This window comes from Triturus cristatus, chromosome 8 (genome assembly GCF_964204655.1).
Source record: "Triturus cristatus chromosome 8, aTriCri1.1, whole genome shotgun sequence".
In the NCBI taxonomy this organism is placed as follows: domain Eukaryota; kingdom Metazoa; phylum Chordata; class Amphibia; order Caudata; family Salamandridae; genus Triturus; species Triturus cristatus.
The window spans coordinates 339,835,563-339,859,030 of record NC_140591.1 but is presented as its reverse complement, the minus strand read 5'-3'; the positions used below and the strand labels follow the sequence as shown (position 1 = coordinate 339,859,030).

General features: G+C 45.1%; 1 protein-coding gene across 1 annotated transcript in view; it reads left to right on the top strand.

Annotated features, from left to right (window-relative positions):
* The first annotated feature begins 605 nt into the window (after nucleotides 1-605).
* UBL3 (ubiquitin like 3) overlaps nucleotides 606-23,468 on the top strand; it is a 345,611-nt gene continuing 322,748 nt past the window's right edge. The window contains exon 1 of the mRNA XM_085621653.1: nucleotides 606-1,394. Coding sequence (XP_085477779.1) covers nucleotides 1,365-1,394 — 30 coding nt within the window. The 5' untranslated portion in view covers nucleotides 606-1,364. The remainder of the gene's footprint in view (nucleotides 1,395-23,468) is intronic.

Genomic DNA, 23,468 nt, shown 5'->3' with positions numbered 1-23,468 from the left:
GTGTGTGCAATCCCTCGCAGAGGTGCGCCACCGCTGCAGGCCTTAATGCATATTTGCATGCCAACGTACATGACATCCTTGTGTAGTGTAACTGGTGCTCATGTAAAACACTCCAATACCTTCGGGTCGAGTCTGTGCTAAATAAAAAAATGCAAAAAAAATCAAGAATTTAAGAGCAGAAGAGCCATATAAATCCAACATAGTACAATTAAGCAGCAGTTTGATGGTCTTACACATTTTCTAAACAACTAACAACTTAGACATTATAAGTTAAGAGTCCTTAAGAATCCCAATGTGTACTTTCAGATTGCTTTCATACAAATCTCTTGATGTTCTCATTAAGTTTAAAGAGATTGCGGCAGTCCAGTCAGGATAATTCGTCTATTCCAAGATGGCGATCTAGAATCTTAGGTAACCCGGAAGCGCCGTCCTTTCGCTCTTTATTTTTAATTTGAATTATTATAGAGTAACACCTCTGCGTTCACACGAGGAGCAGATTTCTGAGAGAAACAACTCTTCAAACTACATTCCCCATGAAGGGTTGAAGCCAGTGGGTGGGCATCTAGGACTGACGTCTTTCTGACTGGGCGGCCTCGGCTGACGCTACTCGCCTCTCGTCCCCGCCCTGCCTCTGCGGCCATGTTTCTTTGAATCTCGGAATGACAGCAGGAAGCGGAGGGAGGTTCAGCTTCAGCGCACCGTCCTAGTAAAGCGGGGCCGGGCGGAGGGGCGAGACCCGGGGCTGAAGCTGCGCGGAGGCACCGTAGAGCAGGAGGGATCGCCCGGGCGGCGGAGCAGGAGGAAAGGACTGCTCACTGCCGCTGGCACCGAGGACTGCAGTTCCAGCCCTGCCCCCCCTCTGCCCTGTATATCCACTGCCTTAGCTCCCACAGGAAGCTGCTTTCCTCCACCCCCGGAGGGTGAGTTCACCCCTCCCCCGTCTTGGCCAATGTTTATTTTCACCTTGCTTGCAGTAAATACACCGGCGTCTCAGAACAACTTTTGAGGACTGACTGTAGGAGTCCTCTCGGGGGTGAAAGGGGCATTATTTAGTGGTTTGTTTGTGGTGGTCGTCTCGTTGGAGTTTGTCGTGAGGAAAGTCGTTTCCAAAACAGAAGTCAAAGAAACACAGGGCTTTCCTTTCCAGAGGACTGGCAGCAAGTAAACATTTAATGCCCCGTGTTACCTGATCTAAGAGCTGCTGATAAAAGGAGCCTATTGGCTGCCACCTTGAAGATCATTACACTCGGATTTTACATCTGTGACACATAAAAGTGGAAACACAAAGACGCTTTTTTTTTCCTTTTGAAACTCGCCTGGTCATCGTGTAAGCCGAAGCTCTTAGCTAGGATCTCACCATCAAGATGTCCAACGCCTCTGTCCCCCCAGACATGGTAAGAACATCGACCTCAGATCTCCACATATTCCTTTAACACTGCTGTCTTTTACTGCTGGGGTGGAGGGGGTGGCTGGAGTGTACAGGGTTGGATCTTATTTAATTAATCTGGCTTGTCAATGTTCCTCTGTGACGAAGTTTGGAGACATTCGTTTCCCGGAATTCTCGAAGATTGTAATATATCGTTATAATTGAAATACGCATGATTGGGGCATTAACAAGGGCACTTGGGTAGTGGGTCTTGCCACACAGTTATTCTGCTCAAGTGCTGTGTTTCTGTTCTTCTTTCGAAGCATTCTAGAGTCCGAGTAAACGCTGCGCCTCAAAAGGGGCTCCTGTTTCAGTTGAACTCGGGCACTAGGCAGTAAAGGTTTTCTAGCAGTGTTTGACATTTTGATCCAGAAAAATGCCAGCTTGTGCTCTGCCTGTTCAGTTGACACTGCGCTGATCCGCGTATGTTCACGGCTCCGGAGGCCTTGCTGTAGACGTCCTTGTGTGCATTTGCACTATGTTTTCATGATTTTAGCTTGTTGTCTCGCCGATTGTTTGTCTCCAACACACACATTGCTGCAGTAAGCACCCCTCATATGCCACACACCGTGTTCTTTCCCGAAATCTTTTCATGTTTCCAAAACTAATAGCGGTGCCTGCTGTTTGGGAAACGAAAAGAAGTATATACCCTTAGAAAACGAGCACACTTGACCATGTCCAGGAAGGTAACCAACACTAAAGAGAGCGCATGTCTCTTTGACTGCCCATCATTTTATCCCTCAGCATTTCAAGGGTGGTAGCCATCATTTCTAACACCCTCCTATAGAATTGTCATGGGCTTGTCCCACATTTGTCAGTCGAAGTCAAGTGAACTGGCTCAATATACCATACTCAGAACGAGTTAATTGCATCTTACCTAGTCTGGCTAATGTAATATGTTGAACGTATTCCATGTTTCGGTGTGCATTTTATGGCTATTGTCGTGTTTTAATAGCTTTAGGCTAAGTACTTGTTTTAATAGGAAGGGGCGATTGTGCAATAAATATTGTATTGCCCAGTCGAATGAAACATTGTGTGAACTGCCTTTATTATCCTAATACAAGCATTACAGCACATGGATTTTCGTCCATGGTGTGTTCTGTCTTGTCTTGTTGCTGGGGACAGTTAGCTCAGTTGATCTTCATTGACCTTTTACACCGTTGATCTCAGAGGGTCTAATGTTTTTAAGAACATGGTTATCTGGGCTTGTAGTGCTCAAGGCCAACAGTTTAAACGACATTGTTGCACCCAAGCAACCTTCGTGTATTGCTGAAGTAAGCTGCACGAATATTGGACAGGAATCGTCATTCGTTATGTGTGCGAGGTCACTTTTGTACCAGTGTGTAATTTAAAACAAAATGAGCGCGTGCCGTTTGGTACTCCAAGATGTCGTATATTTTATGGAGTTTGTGGGTGGCTTGGAATAAGTCAGAAAAAGCAGGGACCATTATTATGCGAAATTAAGAGGTTGATACCCAGGAGCTCATTAACAGCTTCTCCTGGGCAGCACAACAAATGATGGAATGGTTGATTTTAATCAAAGATACTGGTTACTGTTCTGTTATGCGTTCCATTCCATCATGCTTCGGCTCCTCCACTCCATTATTAGTTCTTTGCCACATAAAACCCCAAATGGACATTTCCTGAAGCAGCACAAATACACTTTGCAAATTTCCCCTAAACCAAGCTTACAAAGTAGGATTGGTACTCATAACTGTTGTTTTTAACCTGGCAGTTTGCTTATGTCTTGCTAATGGCTTAATGCCCTTTGGAGAAAAAATAAATCTTGGTGTGTAGTGATTGTCCTGACACTACCCTTCGTCCATATGTAGATGATTCGTAAAGTGAATGTCAACGTTCACATACTAAACATTTTTGTACAACATTTCTTATGGCGTGTATTTTGGGTTCCTCTTGAAACGGTTGTGTGAAGTAGAACCTACATTTTATGTTTCTTCGACTTTTAAATGTTTCTTTTGTGTCAACAACAGAACTTCTTTCGTGCTCTCTTTTCTTTCAAGGTTGACATGGTGTTTTCAACGATTTGCTTAGGTTAGCAAGAGTTGTTTTTTTATACGTTGCTTCCTCCTTTAAGTATAGTTCCACATCAGTATTTTCAGGCCTTGCACAAGTTGTTCTGGGAAGTGACGCTGTGCACAGATGTTTTCCCCGGAGACCTCTAATACATACAGTGAGCTTCTGTGCGAAGCTCACTAACACAAGAAGGTGGAGCGTCCTAGTAAATAACATGCTAAGCCAGTTTGTTCCCCAGGTGTTGTGTTTGTATAGCATACGTTCTCTGATTGGCATGGCCTTGCATCTCTTTCAGTGGCTTTACCCTGAGATGTTCACACAGGCAGGAGCCTTCTTTAAATTGTTTTATGGGTATTGTTTTAAGGGTATTGTTGTCTGTTAAGATTTCCTGTTGAGTAAGCTGTTCCTAATTCATTGATTTGTGCGTTTATCATCTTGATGTCTGCGACTGGAGGGATTTAGCAGTTCCTTGTGTATTATGTGAGGGCAGAGACTGGAGAAATTTACCAGCTCCTCAGTATTTATCTTCTTTTTGGTAGGCATGCCCATTGTCCAGCGAGTTTGAGTGGAGAAGGGGGACAGGTTGCATATGGTGGTCTTTGGTGGCGAGTGCTCTGGGTACTGTGATGGCCCAGTAATATGACATATCATGCCTGGGTTTAATGTAATTGAGTTCTGAGATTCCAGCCGTCTTAATCTGCATGATTTTTTTATGGAGCAGTAAAATATACTTGCTATCAGTACAGAGTTAGTATTGACACTGCTCCCAACCCCTAGCCAGTAGTAAATGATTGATGAAATTAATGTGCAACAAGACAGCTGTAGTTACCACGATGGATGGATGCGGTCACCCCGAGTCAGTGGTTATATTGACTGTGATAAGGTCCAATTGCAGTCTAATATGTGCCCCTGTTACTGAGGACACTTACTGAGGTTTCGTTGAGCTGTTTGCATATATACCATTGATACTAGTATGATGATGTCTCTTGCATGATTCTCTTATAATACATGGAACGAACCTGCTCTTGAGAAAAGCTCATCTCTAATTTCCTTATTACAGGTAAATTGCAATGCACCTATACCCCTCTAAAAAAAAAATAACATGGCAGGTCAACTGTAAAGAGATATCAAAGTTGAGTTCTGACCTCACAATGCTTGATACAGAGCCAATAGCAAGGGTGAAAGGCAGGTCATGGAGCAACATTACAGCTGCAGTTTAAAGAAATGAAGCAGGAACTGGCTTTTCCTTCTTCTGATATCTTTTTTTTTTTTATCATGAAAAAGTGATCGGCAGAAAAGAGAGATTTATGGCAACAGGTTTATTTGTTCCATGTAATAAGTCAATGTAGGAGCAATGGAATATACAGTGTTTTTTTTTTAACCCGACTTTCATTAAACTGAATCGAATATCTGTTTTTCAAAAACTACTAACTGCTTTTGGTGTGTTTAATATCATAGTACATATTCTGAATGTATTCTTTTTGTCTAATGAATAGAGGTGGGTGGAATGTTTCATTCTGCCCACGGAATTGCCAGAATTTGGCATTACTCATGTAACACAGAGTTCCGGCCTAATTACAAAAGTGGCAGAATTATTTCCCGCAAGGATCCAGCAATGTGAGCGAGATTTGGCATCCCCTAGTGCTATTTTCTAACTTGGGTGATCACGACCAGATGGCTGCTTCTCAGGTAGATTTGCTGCAGCTCAAGTAGATTTTCTACTTGAGTAGCAGCAAAAACAACAAAAATGGCCACACCCTCTATCTAGCGCACAGCTCACACTGATTTTTCAGCGCTGCTCACGCTACTGGGCTAAATTGCTGTACAACATGCATATTTCCACCCATTGGCGGAACCCCGCAGAATCTTGCAGAGCTTTTATGAAACTCCACGGAATTCCACAGAGGGGAACTGAGTTCCGCCCAACCCTAGTAATGAAATTAAAAGAGCAATACACCAAGGATTTATGTGGTTTGGAGAAGGACGATGGTATGCCCGCATATTTGTACCGACCATACCTTATGAGGGTATTGCAATTCACATTTCGAGTTCCAGGACCTTATCAAGGAACTTGGTCTTTGGCCTAGTTCCTCTACATGGTCATGGAACTGCTTGGTGACTTGCAATTTCCTTATAATATACTGCAGGGGGGTACTTTGTTCTGTATTTGTTGTTTGAGTTGCCAACACCTTTGCATATATTGCCAGTGTTTAAGTCTGCTCTGCTTAGCCCTCACAGATAAATTAAACTATTAGAGAAGACTGCCTAACAGAGATAGGCATAGCACTTGAAACGAAAGTACAGCTCCAGTTTAGAGCAAGGCTTTCCCCGTTTTAAAGGACTATCCCCAAGGATCGAAATTTTGCTGTGAGTGGACATCATCGGTAGAGGATTATTCTTTCACACAGCCGTAAGATCTTGCTCTACGTTTAACCCAGTCCAGTTTTGTTTTGCTTTGCTTTCACAGTTTAAACCCCTTTCAACAAGAAAGCCATATTTCTAACGTGAAGCAGACTCCTGGGTTTTTGTTTTCATTTATTGGTAATCTTAACCTACAGTACATGCATCTTTGAGATTCCTGGCATACCAGTGTAATTTGGAGCACCTCAGCCTTGATCGAGCATGGAGATGATGTAAATGTCTTTTTTATCTCTCAATCATTGAGTCTTGGTTGATATGTCATAAATCCGTGCATATCTACATCCCCTTAGCATCTTACTGTTACTGAAACGTCCTAAAATACAAATATTTCAACATTGCGGTGAATCATTGCAACCCACGTCTTTTGTTAATTGTTGACATGCAAAATGAGAATATAGAATTAGGACAATTCAAAATGCACTTCACGTGCGTGGACTCTGCTTGTACAATTCTAAAATGTGGGTCTTTTTTATTTTGTGGACGTTGCTGGCCACTTTAATATTGGTTTTTAATATATACATGGCAGGGATCGACACATTTTAAACAACCTAATCAATAACTGAATACACTATTTAACTTTATTGAATGACTCATCTGAAAGAAAAAAATTAACCTGGATTTTGTCTGAAAGAACCTGGAATGTGCTTTTGTTTCCAAGGACAGTTTGGGGCATGACTCTCGAGATGGATGTCTCCGTTATGCTTCAGACATACTAACATGATAATATTAGACGTGGGTAATGTCTCTTCCTCTCCCAGATAAAATCACCATTCTCTTTCTGCCACCTTCTCAGAGCAAAGTTAGAGGGCTAGAGTTTATGACATCATCCTATCTTTCTAGGGTAGTCACAACTCCTTGTGGCTCAGTACCACAAGGAGTATTTAAAGCTGGATGACCACGATTGTCAGTTTAATAACACTGAGCCTGTTTTTCTCTCCTTCCTATTCTGCATATGACTCTGCCTCCCTCCATTTACCATTGATTTCCATCCACCATCTTTGCTACCATCATTCTTGTTTTCCCAGGGAGCGTTGTGTATTTGGTGCTGATTAAATGTTCTAAACTGAATACTTTCCTTTTTCTCCAACCGTCATCCTCTTTCCCTGCCATTCACCCTCGAACACTTTCGAGCTCACAGGTCAGTGTACTGCTTAACCCGTTCGACGCGCATGACGGAACGGTTTCGTCATGCACGTCGGTTGCGCTGTGCGCATGACGGAACCGTTCCGTCATGGCCCCGCCCGCGCACGGAACCTTCAGCGTGGCGCGGAAATCCGCGCCGCGCTGAAGGGGTTAAGGTATCAGAAGGGCCTGCAGTGTTGTCATGCCGAGGGAAACAAACTTGGCTGTGGTATTCTTCTGTTCTAGCCTGTTGTGTCTTCTGTTCTAGCTTTATGTTGAATGATGAGTCATGTGGAATGTGTGATGTCATTAGTGAGTGTTATGTCATTAGTGAGTGTTATCTCCCTGACCGTTGGAACTTTTGTCTATAGCTGGAGACTAAATTGATTAAATTATCACTGGTGAGGTTCCCTTGTTCACGTGCCTACCTGTTTCCTGGGTCTTACCTATGAGAGTGCATCTTGCAAATGCAATAGTGACGACAAGGCTGTGAAACTTTTTTATTTTCTTCACATAAGGTGACATTGTTGGGAAAAATGTGTTTTATGGGTGGGAGGGGTAATTTGAAATAGATGTGCAGACAAAGCGATGTATGTGAACATCTTTGTCATAGACCTATTTTCAACTGCGAATAAATATCCAGTGAATGTTGTGTAATGTACTTTCCCTGAAAACCTGCAGCAGCGTAAGAGACTAATTGCAACTAATACAATTAGACACCTGTAGCCAATACCAGTTTGCAGCTGGAGTTTTCTCCACAATGGATTCAGGAGATGCAAATACACCAGAAACTGGATCGAATGGAAACACTTTGTAATTGGTCTGCTGGAATTTCTACCAGTGGTGTGCATTAAAATGTGATGCCAAAAGCAGATATATTTTTTTTTAGCATAATTTGGTTGGTAGTTCTAGTTTTCTGTCCAACATTTGAGGAAGTAAGAAGGGTGAGAGCTAGTTTTTATTTTGTCTCCTAACTTGATACACTTTTCACAGTTTGAATGCTGTGAGTGTTGATGCTTTTAAGTTGTGATCTCTACTGTTTTCTTTTTATTCCATCTCGTTGACCTTCCTTGTACTTGTTTAGATCAGGCCCTCAAGACAGTTAAAGCAATTCTGAGCAACGTTGTTTCATGTTCATGTTTGAAAATGTTTTGCTGCTTATCTGCGAAGTAAATCTTTAAACTGGTTGTTTGGGGAGACTAATGGGGCCGTCAGATTGCCACTTTCAAGTAATGGTCCCCTTGGAAAGTGTGTTTGCACGGTTTCATCATTGGTAACTGGCCTGTGGATACAAAGATGCGTGCAAGTTATGTTTGACCCCGATAAGGCGGCTAACTGGCTTCATCAGTGTGGCAGAAAGAAGTACCCTCGCCGTGAGAAAAGGGACCAGTGATAGTGCGGTGCCTTCAGTCCAGTAAACCTCTATTATATACCACTGAGTGAAATTCCACCCTTTTTATTTCCAGAATTTGATCTCTTAATGAATGAATAAATTTAAGGTGTATTCTTAGGGGATTTTTCCTCCATTACTAAGTACCCACATTAAGACCCTATTTTGGGTTCCCAATGTGCATTTCAGTGTTTCTTTTGTGACTGCATTCATATAAAGTGAAGGGGTAGTTTGGTATGTGATGCCTTCTCAATCCTTTTTTTTGTAATAAAGATCCCTAATAGTACTCACAGCTTAAGTAACTTGAACCTGCACCTTTAGTAAGGCAACCACTCTCATAATAAAGCTGGACATACTCTGAAAAAATGTATTAAATACATGCAAGATTGAATTGTTCAGTAAAAAAAAATAGGGAAAATGATAAATACTTGTGGCTAATCGAGGCCAAAGAGCGCATTGTTGGGTAGCTTCTGATGCTTCACTACATTGGAAAGCTGCACATGGGATTGACTCGCTGGTAGGAGAACCACTGAGCAGGGCAGGCTCCTGAAGGAGCCATTTTCTTTTGGTGTATCCTTGCCCTGTATAGAGTTACCAGGCATTTTGTTACGCTGATACAAAATCTTCTGGACCGGTTGAGATCTCTGTGTGCCTGTCGAGAATTTCATGTTTCCTACCTGCAGGATCTTTAGAGAGCCCCTCTTGGATAGATAAATGTGTGTGTGTGTATATATATGTGTGTGTGTATATATATATATATATATATATATATTATGGATATATATACTAATGGTCCACTGTGTATAAGCATTTAAAAAGCAGGTGTTACTATTAGCCAGCTTAAAGGTGCTCAGTTTGTCGACCTCAGATCGATTGAATGCTAAGACAGCTCCGTAAGGATTCATACTCCTGACCCATAGAGCGCTGCATTTGCTTAGTGATAGTAAAAATAAGTGAAACATTCTGACAGCTCAAACCGTTGCCCTCACAAGGAAAATGACCAAAACTAACTGAAAAACCGTATCGAGGAGAGCACAGCATATAAACCGTCCAGTAAGAGAAGCAGTGAAAAACAGACTGACATAATATGGCGTGAAAAGATGTGCACAATTGGCATTTCTGAAGCTGAATCTTCATGGAAGTGTTTCCAGTAATATCGTTTACTGCCACCCAGTGAAGTATTTACACAACAGCTGCTTTAAGCCCTGCAAATTCCTATTTTTGTTTGATACATTTGTTACATTAATCTTATTCAAATATTCCTCATTTAGGCCTCTCGCGTTGTTTGCACATCATTAGTCACTTTCTTTTGAGGTGTTACATCCTTTTGTGTGTCGCCTGCCCTATTAACTTCTTCTTCCGTTTACTACCTAACCATGCTGGAAAGGCAGCCGTACTTCCACAGCGGCGATACCCGATCCCCGTCCTTTGGCATCTGCTGAAATGGATGTACTTAATTTAGTTGGGAAGCATTTGGATGTGCGCCCTGTGCGTGTCTCACTGCTGCCACTTGTTTAATCTGTAACAGTGAAGAGGCGCACGTTACCAGGCTCCTTTCCGATGGATACATGTTCTTATTGCATGGCTTGAACAGTGGGAAATAACTCTGCACTTTCACTTGTTGAAGAAGGGTAAGAAAGGCAATAGAGTTTACATGCCTGTTGACTAGGATCATTAGCTGCAGTCATATACACCAAGGTGTTTAGTAAATGCAGCTTGTGAACGATCCCTGCCTCCCGTCTTCGTGTGTCTGTTTCATCTCACACTGGCTCGATGCCCCCCTCTTGCTCTACTTGTCACGCACTGAACAGCTGTTGCATCGTACGCACCCTCTTCGTTTATCCATCATTCTCTGCATTGCACCCGCAGCATCTTTCATCTATGCGAGTGTCCATCCATGTCTTTGTGGCATGGCGTTCTCGGTGTGGTGAGTCCTGATACTGTAGCTTTCAAGCCCTTATTGTGTATTTTTCTTTGGCCTCCAGTCCACCACCAGCCTGACCTTGCATTGCTCCAGCAGTGTCCTCTGCCAACGCTTGTTACCCTATCTACGTGGCATGGTCTTCTCAATGCTGTGTGTCCTGATGCTGTAGCTTTCAAGTGCTGTCTTTAAGCTTACCGGCAACTACCAACCTCGCCCTATCGTGCTTTAGCGGCATCCTCTGCTCACGACGGTGGCCCTGACTGTGTGGTACGGTTTTCCCTATGCTCTCTGTCCTTGTATGAGAATTCTTTAGCCCCACCATCTTACATTTTATTCTTTTGGATTCTAGTATGTCCCCTTGCTATTCCCTTAGTCGGTGCTTAATTAGTAAAATAAAAAGTGCCAGGGTCCTGACCAGAAGGCCACTGCAGCTTACACCACCATCACCGCTGTCATCGCTGCCAAAACAACTACAAACCATCTCTCTTGTCTGCAAGTGTGACAGGTGAGATTATTCCAGGTCGCTAAAGGTATGGCTGGTGAAGAAGGTATTAGTATATATTTTTTTATGTGTGCTCTATTCATAAACAACTGTTGTTCTGCTTATCTCTAAATTAGTTGAGCAACGCCACCGTGTGGCAGACTGTCATAAGTGCTGTGTTGACAAATAAGTGCCAATTCTGAGCACCGGAAACCACCGGCTCAATTTAAGCACTGCCCTTGCTCCCCTCTGACCAGTTCTAAATCGTACATTAAGTCACTGAAGTGAACATTTGGCTGATGTTTTGCTCCAAAAAACCTTAACTATTAACCAGGTATTTCTGCCCTGAGTTATAAAGGGGTGACAGTTACAAAATCAAATGGCAGAAGAGTTTTTTTTTGTACATGCCCACAGATTTTATCCTCGTTCTTAATTTTAAATTTTTTTGTTTACATTTTGTTTTTATTGCAGCTAAATTCATCAGCCCGCCCTACTATACATTCTTATTTCATTGAGTATTGTGGTGACCTCATTTAATCCATATAAAAGCAAAGGAGCAAAAATGTATCAACCCGCTCTTGGTATTCATTCTTATTCCATTGAGCATTGTGACGACCTCACTCAATCTCATATAAATGCAAATGAGCATTTATGGCGTTCTTTTGACCCAGAAATACTTCTATGCCGTTAATATTTAGAAGCAACGTGCACGTTAACCATAACTATTTCTATATGGTTGTCTTTAGTGGTTCCGTAGCAGATACAGTACTTGTCTGTGCAACTGGTTCCAGTCTTCACTGGTGATGGTGACTCCCCCTTTCGTCCATTTAAAATCTATGTATAGGTTATCTAGTAAGTTAAAGTATATCACAAGCCGAGAGACCCATGGACGAAGCTCTAGCTAAAATGTTTTCTCCTCGAAGGTCCACATGGTAGTCCAGTTTGTGGTATGCGACCCATTTTAGACCTTTTGTACTTTCGAGCATTCCTCTAGCTGTAGCGAGTTTTAAGGATCATTTGTCCCATTATTTTTGACAAATTGTTTGCAGAGCAACAGGAACACAGAGTACACTTTTAGTGTGAAATCCTTTCAGGTCGGCACCTTCCTGAATAAAAAATAGCAAGTGTTACATTTTGTTTCACACCCAAGTGCTGTAGGGCACAGAAAGTGACGCACTCCATCGCCTCCTATGAGGTTCAGTGTGAATGACGTGGCACTTGTCAAGGAGCTTTATAGACTTGGAGACAAGTGGTCCTCTTCGCCTAAAGGTATATTTGTTGTGTACATTGAAAATATTATTAAGACACATCTAATAGTCCCTAAAAGCAGGTGCAATGTCCAGTTGCGCATCTGCATCTCAAAGCCTAGCTGTGCTCTCTGTTCTATATATTCAGAACACTAAACCGGATAAAGTATCACCGTACATACATTATAAGGATATTAAAAGTCACTAAAGCAGTGGTTTTCCAACTTTGTTATGGGAAGCCCCCATAAACAGAATGTTTGGGGGTCAGGCCCAACTCAAACTTTCGTAAGGTCAGACGGAGGCAAGGGCAAGAAACCTTACTAAATCGTCGGCACATTGGAAATGCCATTGGGCAAAAGCCCCATACTGGTCCTCTATCAAAGCCCCATACAGACCTCCGTTGCAAAGCACCATCCTGAACTAAAAGTTATTAGGATCAGTTTCATGTAAGTAAGATTAAAAAATGCTGTGTTTGATAATTTGCATGCAAAATGTTTGCTTGTTTGAAATATTAAAATTCCAATTATGTGTTATAAAAACACAGCTGTGTTGATGCATGGAGAGATTCTGTCTTTCCTGTAATGACCAAGAGAATAGAAACAAATAAGTTGCCATAAATATCCCTTTCTGCCGAACGATTTTCTTTAAAAAAAAAAAAAAACGTATCAAAAGAAAGAAAAGACGGCTTCCATTTTCCTTTTTAGGTCTGTCCTGAGACTGCGCATGGGCTGTTGCTTGCAAGGTCTTTTGTTTAAACAAAAAAGGGCTTTGAGCCTACCCATTACTTACCGTTGGTTGGCTTCATCGTCCCTCTCATTTCTTTTCTTTTCATTGGTCAGCAGCAGCTGGTTTTATTTTTGTGGTCTAGCTACAAATAGCTTATTTGGGATTTTGGTTTCACCTTCTTTAGATTCGACACACACCAAAGCATTGCAGGGAGTCGGATGTGTGTGCATTGCAACTCTGTTCCCCTTGTTTTCTGTTTGCATCCAAGATATTGTTTTCCCTTCAGCAAATCGTATCTAATCTAATGTGAAAACTGGAATGCGCTTTCTTAGAACAGAGATTATCAGCAATACAGGTATCAAAATAATACATATTTAACTTAAATGCAGCTTTGGGTGCTTCTTTGGGTAACAGTGGATATTTTGAAAATACTGATGCTGGCTAGAGCGAAGAGTATTAAAAGAACTCAAATACTGAGGCAACTCTGTTATATCTTTGGCAGTTATAGAGTTACATTTCTCAGTGCTTGCAGTCCCCACCCTTGATGGGCTTCACTGTAAGATGAGTGGTTATATTGCGGGTTTAATTGAATGCACGCCATAAAGCCTTTGTATTTGACACTGTAAGGCATTTTAAAGCTTCTTCACTTTTTTTTCTTCCTAGTTTTATATAGCGCGAACTTGACCCTAAGGTATCAGAGCGCTTTACATGAGCACCAGTTGCGTTACACAAGGACATATTCATTTTTGTTAGGCACAGGGAGATTAAGTAATTTGCCAGAATCAAAGGATGTTGAGTGTCATTGCCGAGTCTCGATCCCGGTTCCCCAAATTTGAGATTGACTGCCCTAGCCGTTAGGCTACATCTTCTCCCCTCTTTGTGAAAGAAAAGGTTTTAAACTGTGAGGATTTCATTTGAGTTGCCTGATTACCGAAGATATGGCATCGGAGCAGAACTGGTAGGTTTTGGGATAGTTACTGGCCTTTGAACTCGAAGCTGTGCCTGCTCTTGATGAACTTTTTATACCGACTTACGGCAGTGGAATCAAATCTTCTGGGGAGTCTCAGCCACCCATCCCAAGACTGGTGAACGTGGAGTCAATGCCCAGGATCACCTGCCGCATTAAAATCCTTTTGTGCTTCCCATCCATCAAACTTTGGAGACTCGAGCCAGGAGTCAAAAATAGAGACATCGGCAGTAAAGTGGGGTCCACAATCATGAGACATAAGCTCTCCTATTTGTGGTTTCCATCTAATATTTAGGCATTCATTTGACCTGTTACATCACGTTTGTTCTGTATAAACTTTAACAGGTTTTGCTTTAACCCAGTCTCTGTGGTAGAGGCATTAGTTTTTGTGATAAACACATAATTTGTTAATGTGTAGTGGAGAGAATGCTGTGTACGTTTGCACAACAATTCATGAGATGTGTGCCAAAGGAACCGATGGGACAAAAGTTTTTAATATTCTATTCTACATATTCAGATACCTCTCTCTACATTGCCATTCGAATGTTTACTCCAAACTGGTCTACTAGTCAGAGTTCTTTTTTTTTTGTCCTGGGCTCAGAATCTGTGAAAGTCTGATTTCTGGTTAGTGTGTTTTTTAATTTTATTTGGATAATCACTAGTTTTGGTGTAGTAAATACGCTTCCTTTGATTATTAGGTGTTTGCCTCTTTTTTTTGTTTTGTTTTTGTTGTAGAGTTTTATATAGTGCGAACTAGACCTGAGTCATCGGCTATCAGAGCACTTTACATGAGCACCAGTTTCGTTACAGAAAGACACATTCATTTTTGTTAGGCACGGGGAGATTAAGTGATTTGCCCAGAATCACAGAATATTGAGCGTTGTTACCGAGACTCAAACCCAGTTCCCCAGCTTCGAGGTCGACCACTCTAGCCGAAAGGGTACATCCTCACATCTGTTTAGTGCAGTGGTTGTTGTGTGTAGCAGTGTTTTTAAAAAATTTTTTTTACGTGCTAGAGGGGGAGACATCTACATCGTGCAGTCTGGGGGGGGGGTACATATTTCGCCTCTATATAAGTTCCAGGGGGTCCAAATCTTGGACCATTTCCGGGGGCAGCCCCTCGCAATGTATACAGATTTTTCTCGCTGCATGCACCAATCAAGGTCCTTTTTCCAGTCCGTTATTGTGGGTGCCTTTGATGCCCCCCAGTGCTGAGCGATATTCCTCTTTGCAATGATGCAAGCAAGTGTAACCCATTGTATGGCATAGGCATTGAGATCTGTGGGTTCCCAGATATTTAGGAGGCATCTGGGAGCCTCCGGTCGGATTTCAATCTCAAGGGCTTCACTAATGATTGAGTGTATCTTGTGCCAGTACTCCTAAATTAACCTACAGTGCCAAAGGATGTGTATGAAAATACCTGGCTGGGAGCATCCCCGTTTACAAGACCCATCCGTGTGCCCCCTCATGTGTACCAATTGAGGCCCCGTTATATATATTCTGTGCAGGATTTTTAGCTGTATTAGGCGGAGCCGCGCCGATATTGCTACCGTTTTCGCTGTCTGCCACCCTTCGTCGTCCAATTCTATTCCGTCCTCGGTCCATTTCTCCCGCAGAAGGGTCAGGGGATCACTCATGTTATTGATTATTTTCCTGTACGTCAGGGATATGGCCCTCTCAGGTAGGTACCCGTCAAGGAGTCTGTCCTCTAGCGGGGAGTACTTTGGTAAGGTGGCGCCCCTTGGTAGTGCGGCCTGTAGCGCATGTCGGACCTGAAGGTATCTGAACAACTCTGAATCAGCAAGTGAGTATTGAGTCTGGAGGGTGCTAAATGGCTTGACTGTCTCCGCGGCCCAAAGATCTCCGATAGTGGAAATACCGATCAGGTCCCACTTGTCAAACCCCTTTGAGTCGCCCAGGTATCCTAGTTTTTGTGAGTCCCACAGCGGGGTAGCTAGCGTTAGTCTGTTGGCCCAGCCCAGTGATTTTGCCGCATCATGCCACACCTTAACTGTGTGTTTGGTGGGCCCCGTCAGGGGGAACTTACCAGGTGCGGAATATAGTGCTCGGCCGTACGTCCCGCTGGGAAGGATCCAGCGGTCCATACGGAATCCCGGGGCGTCAGGGGGGCCATAGGTGCCATGATTAATGGCTATGAGATGAGCAGCCCAATAATATTTTTTAATGTCCGGCAATCCGATTCCACCATCGTACCACCCAAGCGTGAGCTTTGTTAAGGCAATTCGTGGCCGTCCGCCCCAAAGGAGGTCTCTCTGCATGCCCTCTATCTCTCTAAAATACGAGTTAGGTACAGGGTCAGCAGTGTTCTGGAGTGCATAGAGAAAGCGTGGCAGGGACATCATTTTGAATAATGCAGCCTTGCCCAACATTGAGATCGGGAGTTTCTTCCAGTGTGTGATGTCGCTTCTAAGGCGTTGCAGGGGTGGGGTCAAGTTGCGTGAGTATCGGAGTGCCGGATCAAGGGAAATAAATCTGCCTAAGTATCTGAATCCGACAGTGACCACTGATATCGAACAATTTCGAGGCAGCTGCGGGGAGTCTCCGCTGAGGACATATATGAGAGACTTCTGCCAATTTATCCGGAACCCAGAATATCTGCCGAAGATGTCCAGGATGTCGAGCAGCACAATAAGGGATCTCTTGGGGGAGGCGAGATAGAGGAGAACGTCGTCTGCGTACAGGGATATACGATCTTCCCATCCCGGCGCCCAGTGTAGCCCGCGTATGACCACATCATTGCGTATCCACGCTGCAAGGGGTTCGAGGGCCAGAGCGAATAGTAGGGGAGAGAGGGGACAGCCCTGCCTAGTGCCACGACCAAGTACGAATGGGGCGGATTTTTTGTTATTAACGACCACCTGCGCCATGGGCTCAGCATAGAGGAGTTTTACCCAGCCGATCAAGATCGGGCCAAGTCCGAATTTTGTTAGTACTGCAAACAGGTAAGGCCATTCAATGGTGTCAAAGGCCATAGTGGCGTCTAAGGACGCTATGATGGCATCCTCGCGTATGGTAGGGGCCCTACCCAGTACCCCGTGTACCCTGCGCAAATTCAAAGCAGTATTACGCCGAGGCATAAAGCTTGATTGGATGGACAAGGTCCCCTATAACCTTGATCAGACTGGTAGCGAGCACTTAAGCTAGGATTTTAGGCTCGGCGTTAAGAAGAGAGATGGGCCGATAGGAGGAGCAATCAGTTTTGGGCTTCCCTTCCTTATATACGGTGACTATGGTGGCAAGGCGCTGGTCTACAGGCAGTATCCCCGTCTCAAGACTGGAAGTATACATGGAACGGAGATAGTGCCCTAATTTGTCAGGACGGAGCTTGTACAGCTCGATAGGGATACCACTGGGGCCAAGTGCCTTACCAGGTCGGAGTGTTCGAATTGCCAGCGCGATTTCTTCAGTGGAGAGGGAGCCGTCTAAGAATTGGCCATCAGCCTCCGATAGGGTCGGGAGGGAGATATCCCTTAGAAGTTCGACCGAGTCTTCAAACGTATAGGGGGCCACAGACCTGTACACCGCAGAGTAGTGGGCTGCAAATTGAGTAGCTATATCTTGGGGGTCTGTCACAGAGTGACCGTCTGTCCCATGTAGCTCAGGCACCAGACCACTAGCACGCTCTCTTTGATCAAGCCAGGCTATTAATTTCCCCGCCTTGTCACCCCAGTCATATAGACGGCCCAGCTTTTCCTGCCCCATTATTTTGGCGCGATCAGTGACCAAGGCCTTATATTCGTCCTGGCAGAGTCGTAATTCATGTATCGTTTCGGGCGTGGGGTTTGAGTTGACTGTATGCTCAAGTCTGTGGACCCTATGTTCAACGTCGGAGATATCTTTCAGCCTTTCTTGCTTTGCTCCCGCTATTAGAGATAAGGCCTGCCCTCGGATCACAGTTTTAAACGCTTCCCAAAGTGTTTGCGGGGAGTCAACCGTGTGTTCATTTTCTAGAAAATAGGCATCAATGGACTTGACCAGATCCACACGTATCTTGGGGTTTTTGAAGTGTCAGGGGTTTATGGGGGCGATGCGACCGATTTGCGCATGATCTAGGACTATGTGTACCCAGAGGGGGGAGTGGTCAGAGATACCCCCAGGTAGGTGTCTGACCTCGTGAACGTTAGGTATCTGGGAGGCGGGGGAGATAATATAGTCTAAGCGGGAGAGGCTGCGATGTGCATGAGAGTAAAAAGTGTGCTGTATCTTATCCGGGTGATAAGTTCTCCATACATCTACTAGGCCCATTGCGTCCAAAAAATTAGAGAGCGAATGTGCCATTAGGGGTAAGTGACGCGGTGGGTGTCTGTCTAGCTCGCCTGATATGACAGAATTAAAGTCCCCGCCTATGACGAGATGCCCCACAGGTAGTGTAAGTAGCAAAGCACTAAGGTCCGTAAGTGTTATCGATTGCAATCCTGGGGGTGCGTAAACTGAGAGGAGGGTTACGGTTTGGCCCTCCCATGTGCCTGTCACACCCACGTATCGCCCAAGGTCGTCTAGGAAGGTAGATGCAATTGATATCGGAAAAGATTTTTTTAACCATGCTTCCCACACCCCTCGATCCAGACGTAAAGCCTGCATGTGCCACCATCAAGTATCCCCACCTGCACATTGCCCCACACTTGTTGCCTATCAGGTGTGTCTCCTGGAGGAGGACAATGTCAGGGGAAAGTCTTTTAATGTGTTGGGTCACCACACTACGCTTGATTTTATCCCCCAATCCGTTAACGTTCCAACTCAAGATTTTAACTTCCTTGTTACGCTGCATACCCATTTGTGTGTCGGTAGTGTATAAGCTTGTGATGTGCCGTTAGATCCCATGCCGTCGATCATATAAACAGTAATAACAACCAAAAGAAACCACAATCCCTCCCAACTCCCCCCCCCCCCCCACCCCCCCTGCTTCCCTGCACTCTGGGCCTCAAACTGCCCATACGAACTAAAGATGCAGAGTGCCTGTCGCCCATCCGAAAAGGAAGAAAAAGAAAGAAACCAGCTAAAGGAAGAACGTGGGGGGAGGCATTAACAGTTCCCCGATCCTCACTCCCAGTTATAAGTACATCTCAAGCATTGTTCAAGAAGGACAGACCGAGCAATGTCAGGCAGTGTCTCAAAATGGCACCCGGTACCGTACCAGGCGCTGCCGGGGTGCCCTCCAGGCAAACTCCGCCCACAGCGGCAGTCTGTGACACCGACATCACACAGGCGTTGCAATGCCGCTACCTCCTGTAGGTCAGCTGCCCGATGGGGCACCCCCCTGGAGGTCCCCCCGGGTGTCCAGCCACTCCGACGCGGCCTCTGGATGGTCGAAGAAATATGTTTTCCCCTCCGCTTCCACACGCAACCTCGCAGGGAAGAGCATGGCGTATTTTAGGTCTCTGGCTCGCAATCGTTTCTTAACATCCTGGAACGTGCGCCTACGCATCTGTACCCCGCGAGTAAAGTCAGGGAAAAAAGTAATGGAGGCATTATCCAGGTGGAGCGGGGGGGGGGGCGACCCTGGCAGTTTGGAGGATAATGTCTCTGTCTCGATAATTTAAAAGGCGGGCCAGTATTGGGCGAGGCGGGCCCCCGGGCGGCCCCCCGGTACTCTATGCGCCCTCTCAACGACAAAGAGTTTGGAGAGACCTTTTGGTTGTAACTTAGTCGTGATCAAGTTCTCGATGAAAAGGTCGACGGCAGGGCCCTCCATTTTTTCAGGCACCCCCAAGACGCGTACGTTGTTGCGCCTCATCCTTCCCTCATAATCGTCAAGCTTGTCCTCTGTTATTTTACGGAAGGCCTGCAGCTCTGCGACTTCAGTTTGAAGTTGGGAGGTGTTGCCCAGTAGTCCTGTTGTGGTGATCTCAAGCTGCTGCATCTTCTCCCTATACTTAGCGAGGTCGGCCCTGATAAGTGTCATCTCAGAGGAGAGAGTGTCTATGGATGTACGGACGCCAGTGATGGCTGCCATGAGGTCCTTCATAGTGGGCTCAGCTGGGGCCTGTTCCGCGCCATGCTGGGGCACGTCTCCCGGCACCCTCTTGTCAGGTAGGTCTGTCTTCGTACAGGTGTACCGATCCAGTTTGCATTGTTGGGATGCCCTGGCTCCCTTAGCGTTAGACATCGCGGAGCCCCCTGCTAGGCCAATGGAGGTGGTCAGGGAGTGCTTTAATCAGAGGGAGGCCAGAATCGAGCTATCGCGGCAGAGATTTCTCCAAAGGGGACACTTCGCTCTCAACACGTGAGTGCTGCGGTGTAAGATGGCGTCTCTCAGTATCCCACACTCTCCGATGGGCAATCGAGTCCGCTGTGACTCATCCCCGACAAAGAAGGGCCCAAGTTGAGCGGTACACATATGCAGGGGCCCAATAAGGGAATGTCCAGTCCTCCAAAGCTTGCCCACCTCTCAGCCGTTATTTACTCGCTGTGCGAGCGTCGGGTGCGAAAGGGAGTTGCCGCACACCAAAACGCCAATGCCCCAAGGGGGCTGCGCCACCCAAAGTCCAAGAGCCAGGCCACCCACCACGCCAAGAGCAGAAGGCTCGCTGCCGATTTTTCCCGATGCGGGGCACCCAAGCACTCCGTCCCCGGCAGCGAGGCAGCACAGGCAGGAGCGCCCCAGACCGAGGTCCCCCGCGGTCGTGCCCCACCACCGTACCTGGTATCGGGGCTCACCGCCGTCTGCCCTAGGGGAACACCCCACTCCGGCGGTCACCAGCAGCCTCCAGTCACGGGTCGAGGTCTCGCACCCCCGCAGTCTTCAGCCGGCAGAATCGGGGGCTCCGGAGAGGTTTCCAGACATGGGGGGTGGGGGGGCAGCGAACGCCCCTCAATCACTCAGGCCGCTGCCAGAACACCTCCGATGCGTTGTGGGGGTGGGGGGGGACAGCGCCGAGGAGCGACGTGCACCCCCCACCTTCTGGCGGAGATCTTGGCCTAGGCGTCGCTCCGACGCTGCCCCGGCAGCTTCTGGTAGTCCGCAGCCGCCCACCAACCACGGCAGGCCGATGTCAGCTTCACTTTAGTCCCCGGCTGCAGGAACACCCCCGGGCCCAAGATGACGGGACCCGTAACTTCGAACCAGGGGCAGTGCCGGGCACCAACAAGCCGGGGTAGGTACTGCCAGTCGTGGCACATCCAGGTGCAGTGCGAGATGTCAGGATTAGTTGCAGGATATTGAGTCGGGAGGAGGTTATCGGCGGAGCTGAGGCACTACACGTCCATCTTGCCTCGAAGCTAGGCCACACCCCCCCTCACTTCTATTCTTGGTTGGCTGTAGTAGTGATAGCGCGGAGATACCCCTGATGGGGTGATTCGAGTACCTTATAAATTAATAAATATCAAATATATGGGCTAAAGTACCCCCCTACGATTCGTTGTAAGGATATTGCAGCTCACTTAGGAGTTCCATGACCCTCTAGAGGAATAAGGTTGAGTTCCTTTATAAGGTTACCCCACTTTGAAGTGACTTGCGATGGGCTTTTTGATTTTACAGCAGAGGTTATTTCATTTCCTATAGTAGATGGTCACACCATCCATCACCCTCCCCACTTAAATCCTTAGTGTCTTGCTCTTTCATGTGCAGTGCAGACATGAAGAATAAAAACAGAAACTGGACTGCAAAATTGATCATATCAAAGAGCAGTTAGTCATTTCTTATATTTCAGATAACATTTTGTACTTTAGATTGTGTAGAACCATGCAGAGATTGTTTTTTTTTCTGGTAGTAATATATAGCATGTAAAAAATATGTTGACATAAACGTCTGCTTTGTGGGGTTAACTTTTTTTTCTTTTTTGAAAAAGATATCAGAAGATGAAAAACTATCTCTTTTCCTTGTTTAAACGCAATCTTTAATAATTCTCGCCTTCCATCTAGGTTGCTGGCTCTGGCAGCAGACACTGCGAGTCTAAAGCCAACTGTGTAATAACTTATTGCAGTTGATCAGCCTCCTCACTTATGAATGGCACAACTGCAATAAGGAAGTTAGAAACGGGCTTATCAACACTGATTGCAGGCTCCCATGTATTATATATCTGAAACTATAGGTAGTCTTAATGTCTAGAGATTGTACCAGAAGAAAGGACTGGCAAAAAATCTATCAGTGTATTGACATCTTTAGATGTTCCAAGCTCAATGATTAACTTTCTGGGACCTAAGATTTCGGTATAAAATTCGATTTCCCTCTTTTGCACTTAATGACATTGAACGGCAGTCAATATTGGTTCTCTCCCCCCGTCGCCCCCAGTGGCCTCTGTCCACTGCTTTTTGTGTTCATAAATACCACCGACTTCGTAGCTTGGAGAACACGTTTGGCATCGCTTACCCGGCAGCAGGTAGGTTATTAGAGTTCTGTTTACCTGGCAACTGTATGCGTCCTTCAACAAGAAAGGGTTGTGTAAGCAGTGTTTGCAGGCTTAGCTTTGGAAGCCTTTAATTTTCTGGCTGCCCAGGTATGGACTGTACAGAGGTGTCATTTACCTGCCTGCCGAGTAAAGAGAAACACCCTGAGGATTGCATAGTTTCCCTGTTCTATTATTAAAGACCAATCCCTTCACCTATGCTGTAATATTTGTTTTCAGAAATCTGCATGTAGGTGTCTCGTCCTTAGGGTAGCAAAAATATACTGAAGAATGTTTAATTAGGTGTTTTAGGTGAAAAAACAAAGACACTTTCAGGATAAGACCTTTAATTGGCAACTTCATATTGTTTACTTGTTGAGAAACTGTGCAAAGGGAGTCTTCCTCTATGGTTCCGTGCTCATAAGAAGAACATTCTCAAACAGTGCGAACGTTGTCCTGTCCGAATTAAATAAAACTGGAGGCAGTTCATGGTTATCAGTTGCAACCAGACTGGCAAGATGCACAGTGAAGGTCAACGTGTTGTTCATACTCCCTTTTCAGCTTTATCATTCCTTCATGGTGTACTGCTCTAGGGAGGTATCCGTGGTCCGTGTTACCGCTCCTGCATACAGCACAGCACTAAACCAGTACACAACAAACCACATTCTCAACAGCGAACTGGCACACTTCTGAAAGGGCGAGGGCTTACTATTGGAGTTTTTCAGATCTTGTTTACTGAAGAGTACCCGTTTTACTAACTAGATGATTGTGGGAGAATTTTCATGAATGTTCTCCACTACCCCACGCCTTTTTTAGGAACCCCTGGACCAGTGCTTAATTTGGTTGTGGTTATTCATTTAGGAGATTAGGCAAAATTTTCATTAACAGACTTTGACCTAAAGCAAAGGCGAGAAAAGCAGACACGTGAATTAGGGAGGAGGAGGAGAGAGATGAGAAAACAGTGGTGGCAAAGGGAGAGAAAACAGTGATCAGTAAGAATCTGCAAGAGGGAGTAAAAGAGAATGGTGGTAGGAAGAAAATCATCAAGACTAGGCTGCCTTTGTATTCACACATCATGGCATTTGGCAACGCGGTGGAGCGGTTTCAGGGAAAATTGTGTGGTCCCTGCATTTTTTTTTTTTTTTACAAAATATTTATTTATTGCAAATGAGGCACTGAGCAGGATGATTAAGCATATATCGTGCTTTAAGACTTTCTCATGCAAATATATTTTGGCAATTGCAGTTGCTTGAGCACCCTTTAATGTGGTTTGTCTGTTTATTGCAGTTGCTCCCAGAGAACTTAAAGCTCCTAGTAAAATATGTTTGTATGTATGTGGTAATTGTGTGGGACAAACTCAGTCAAAGGCAGTGGAGCGCTGTACA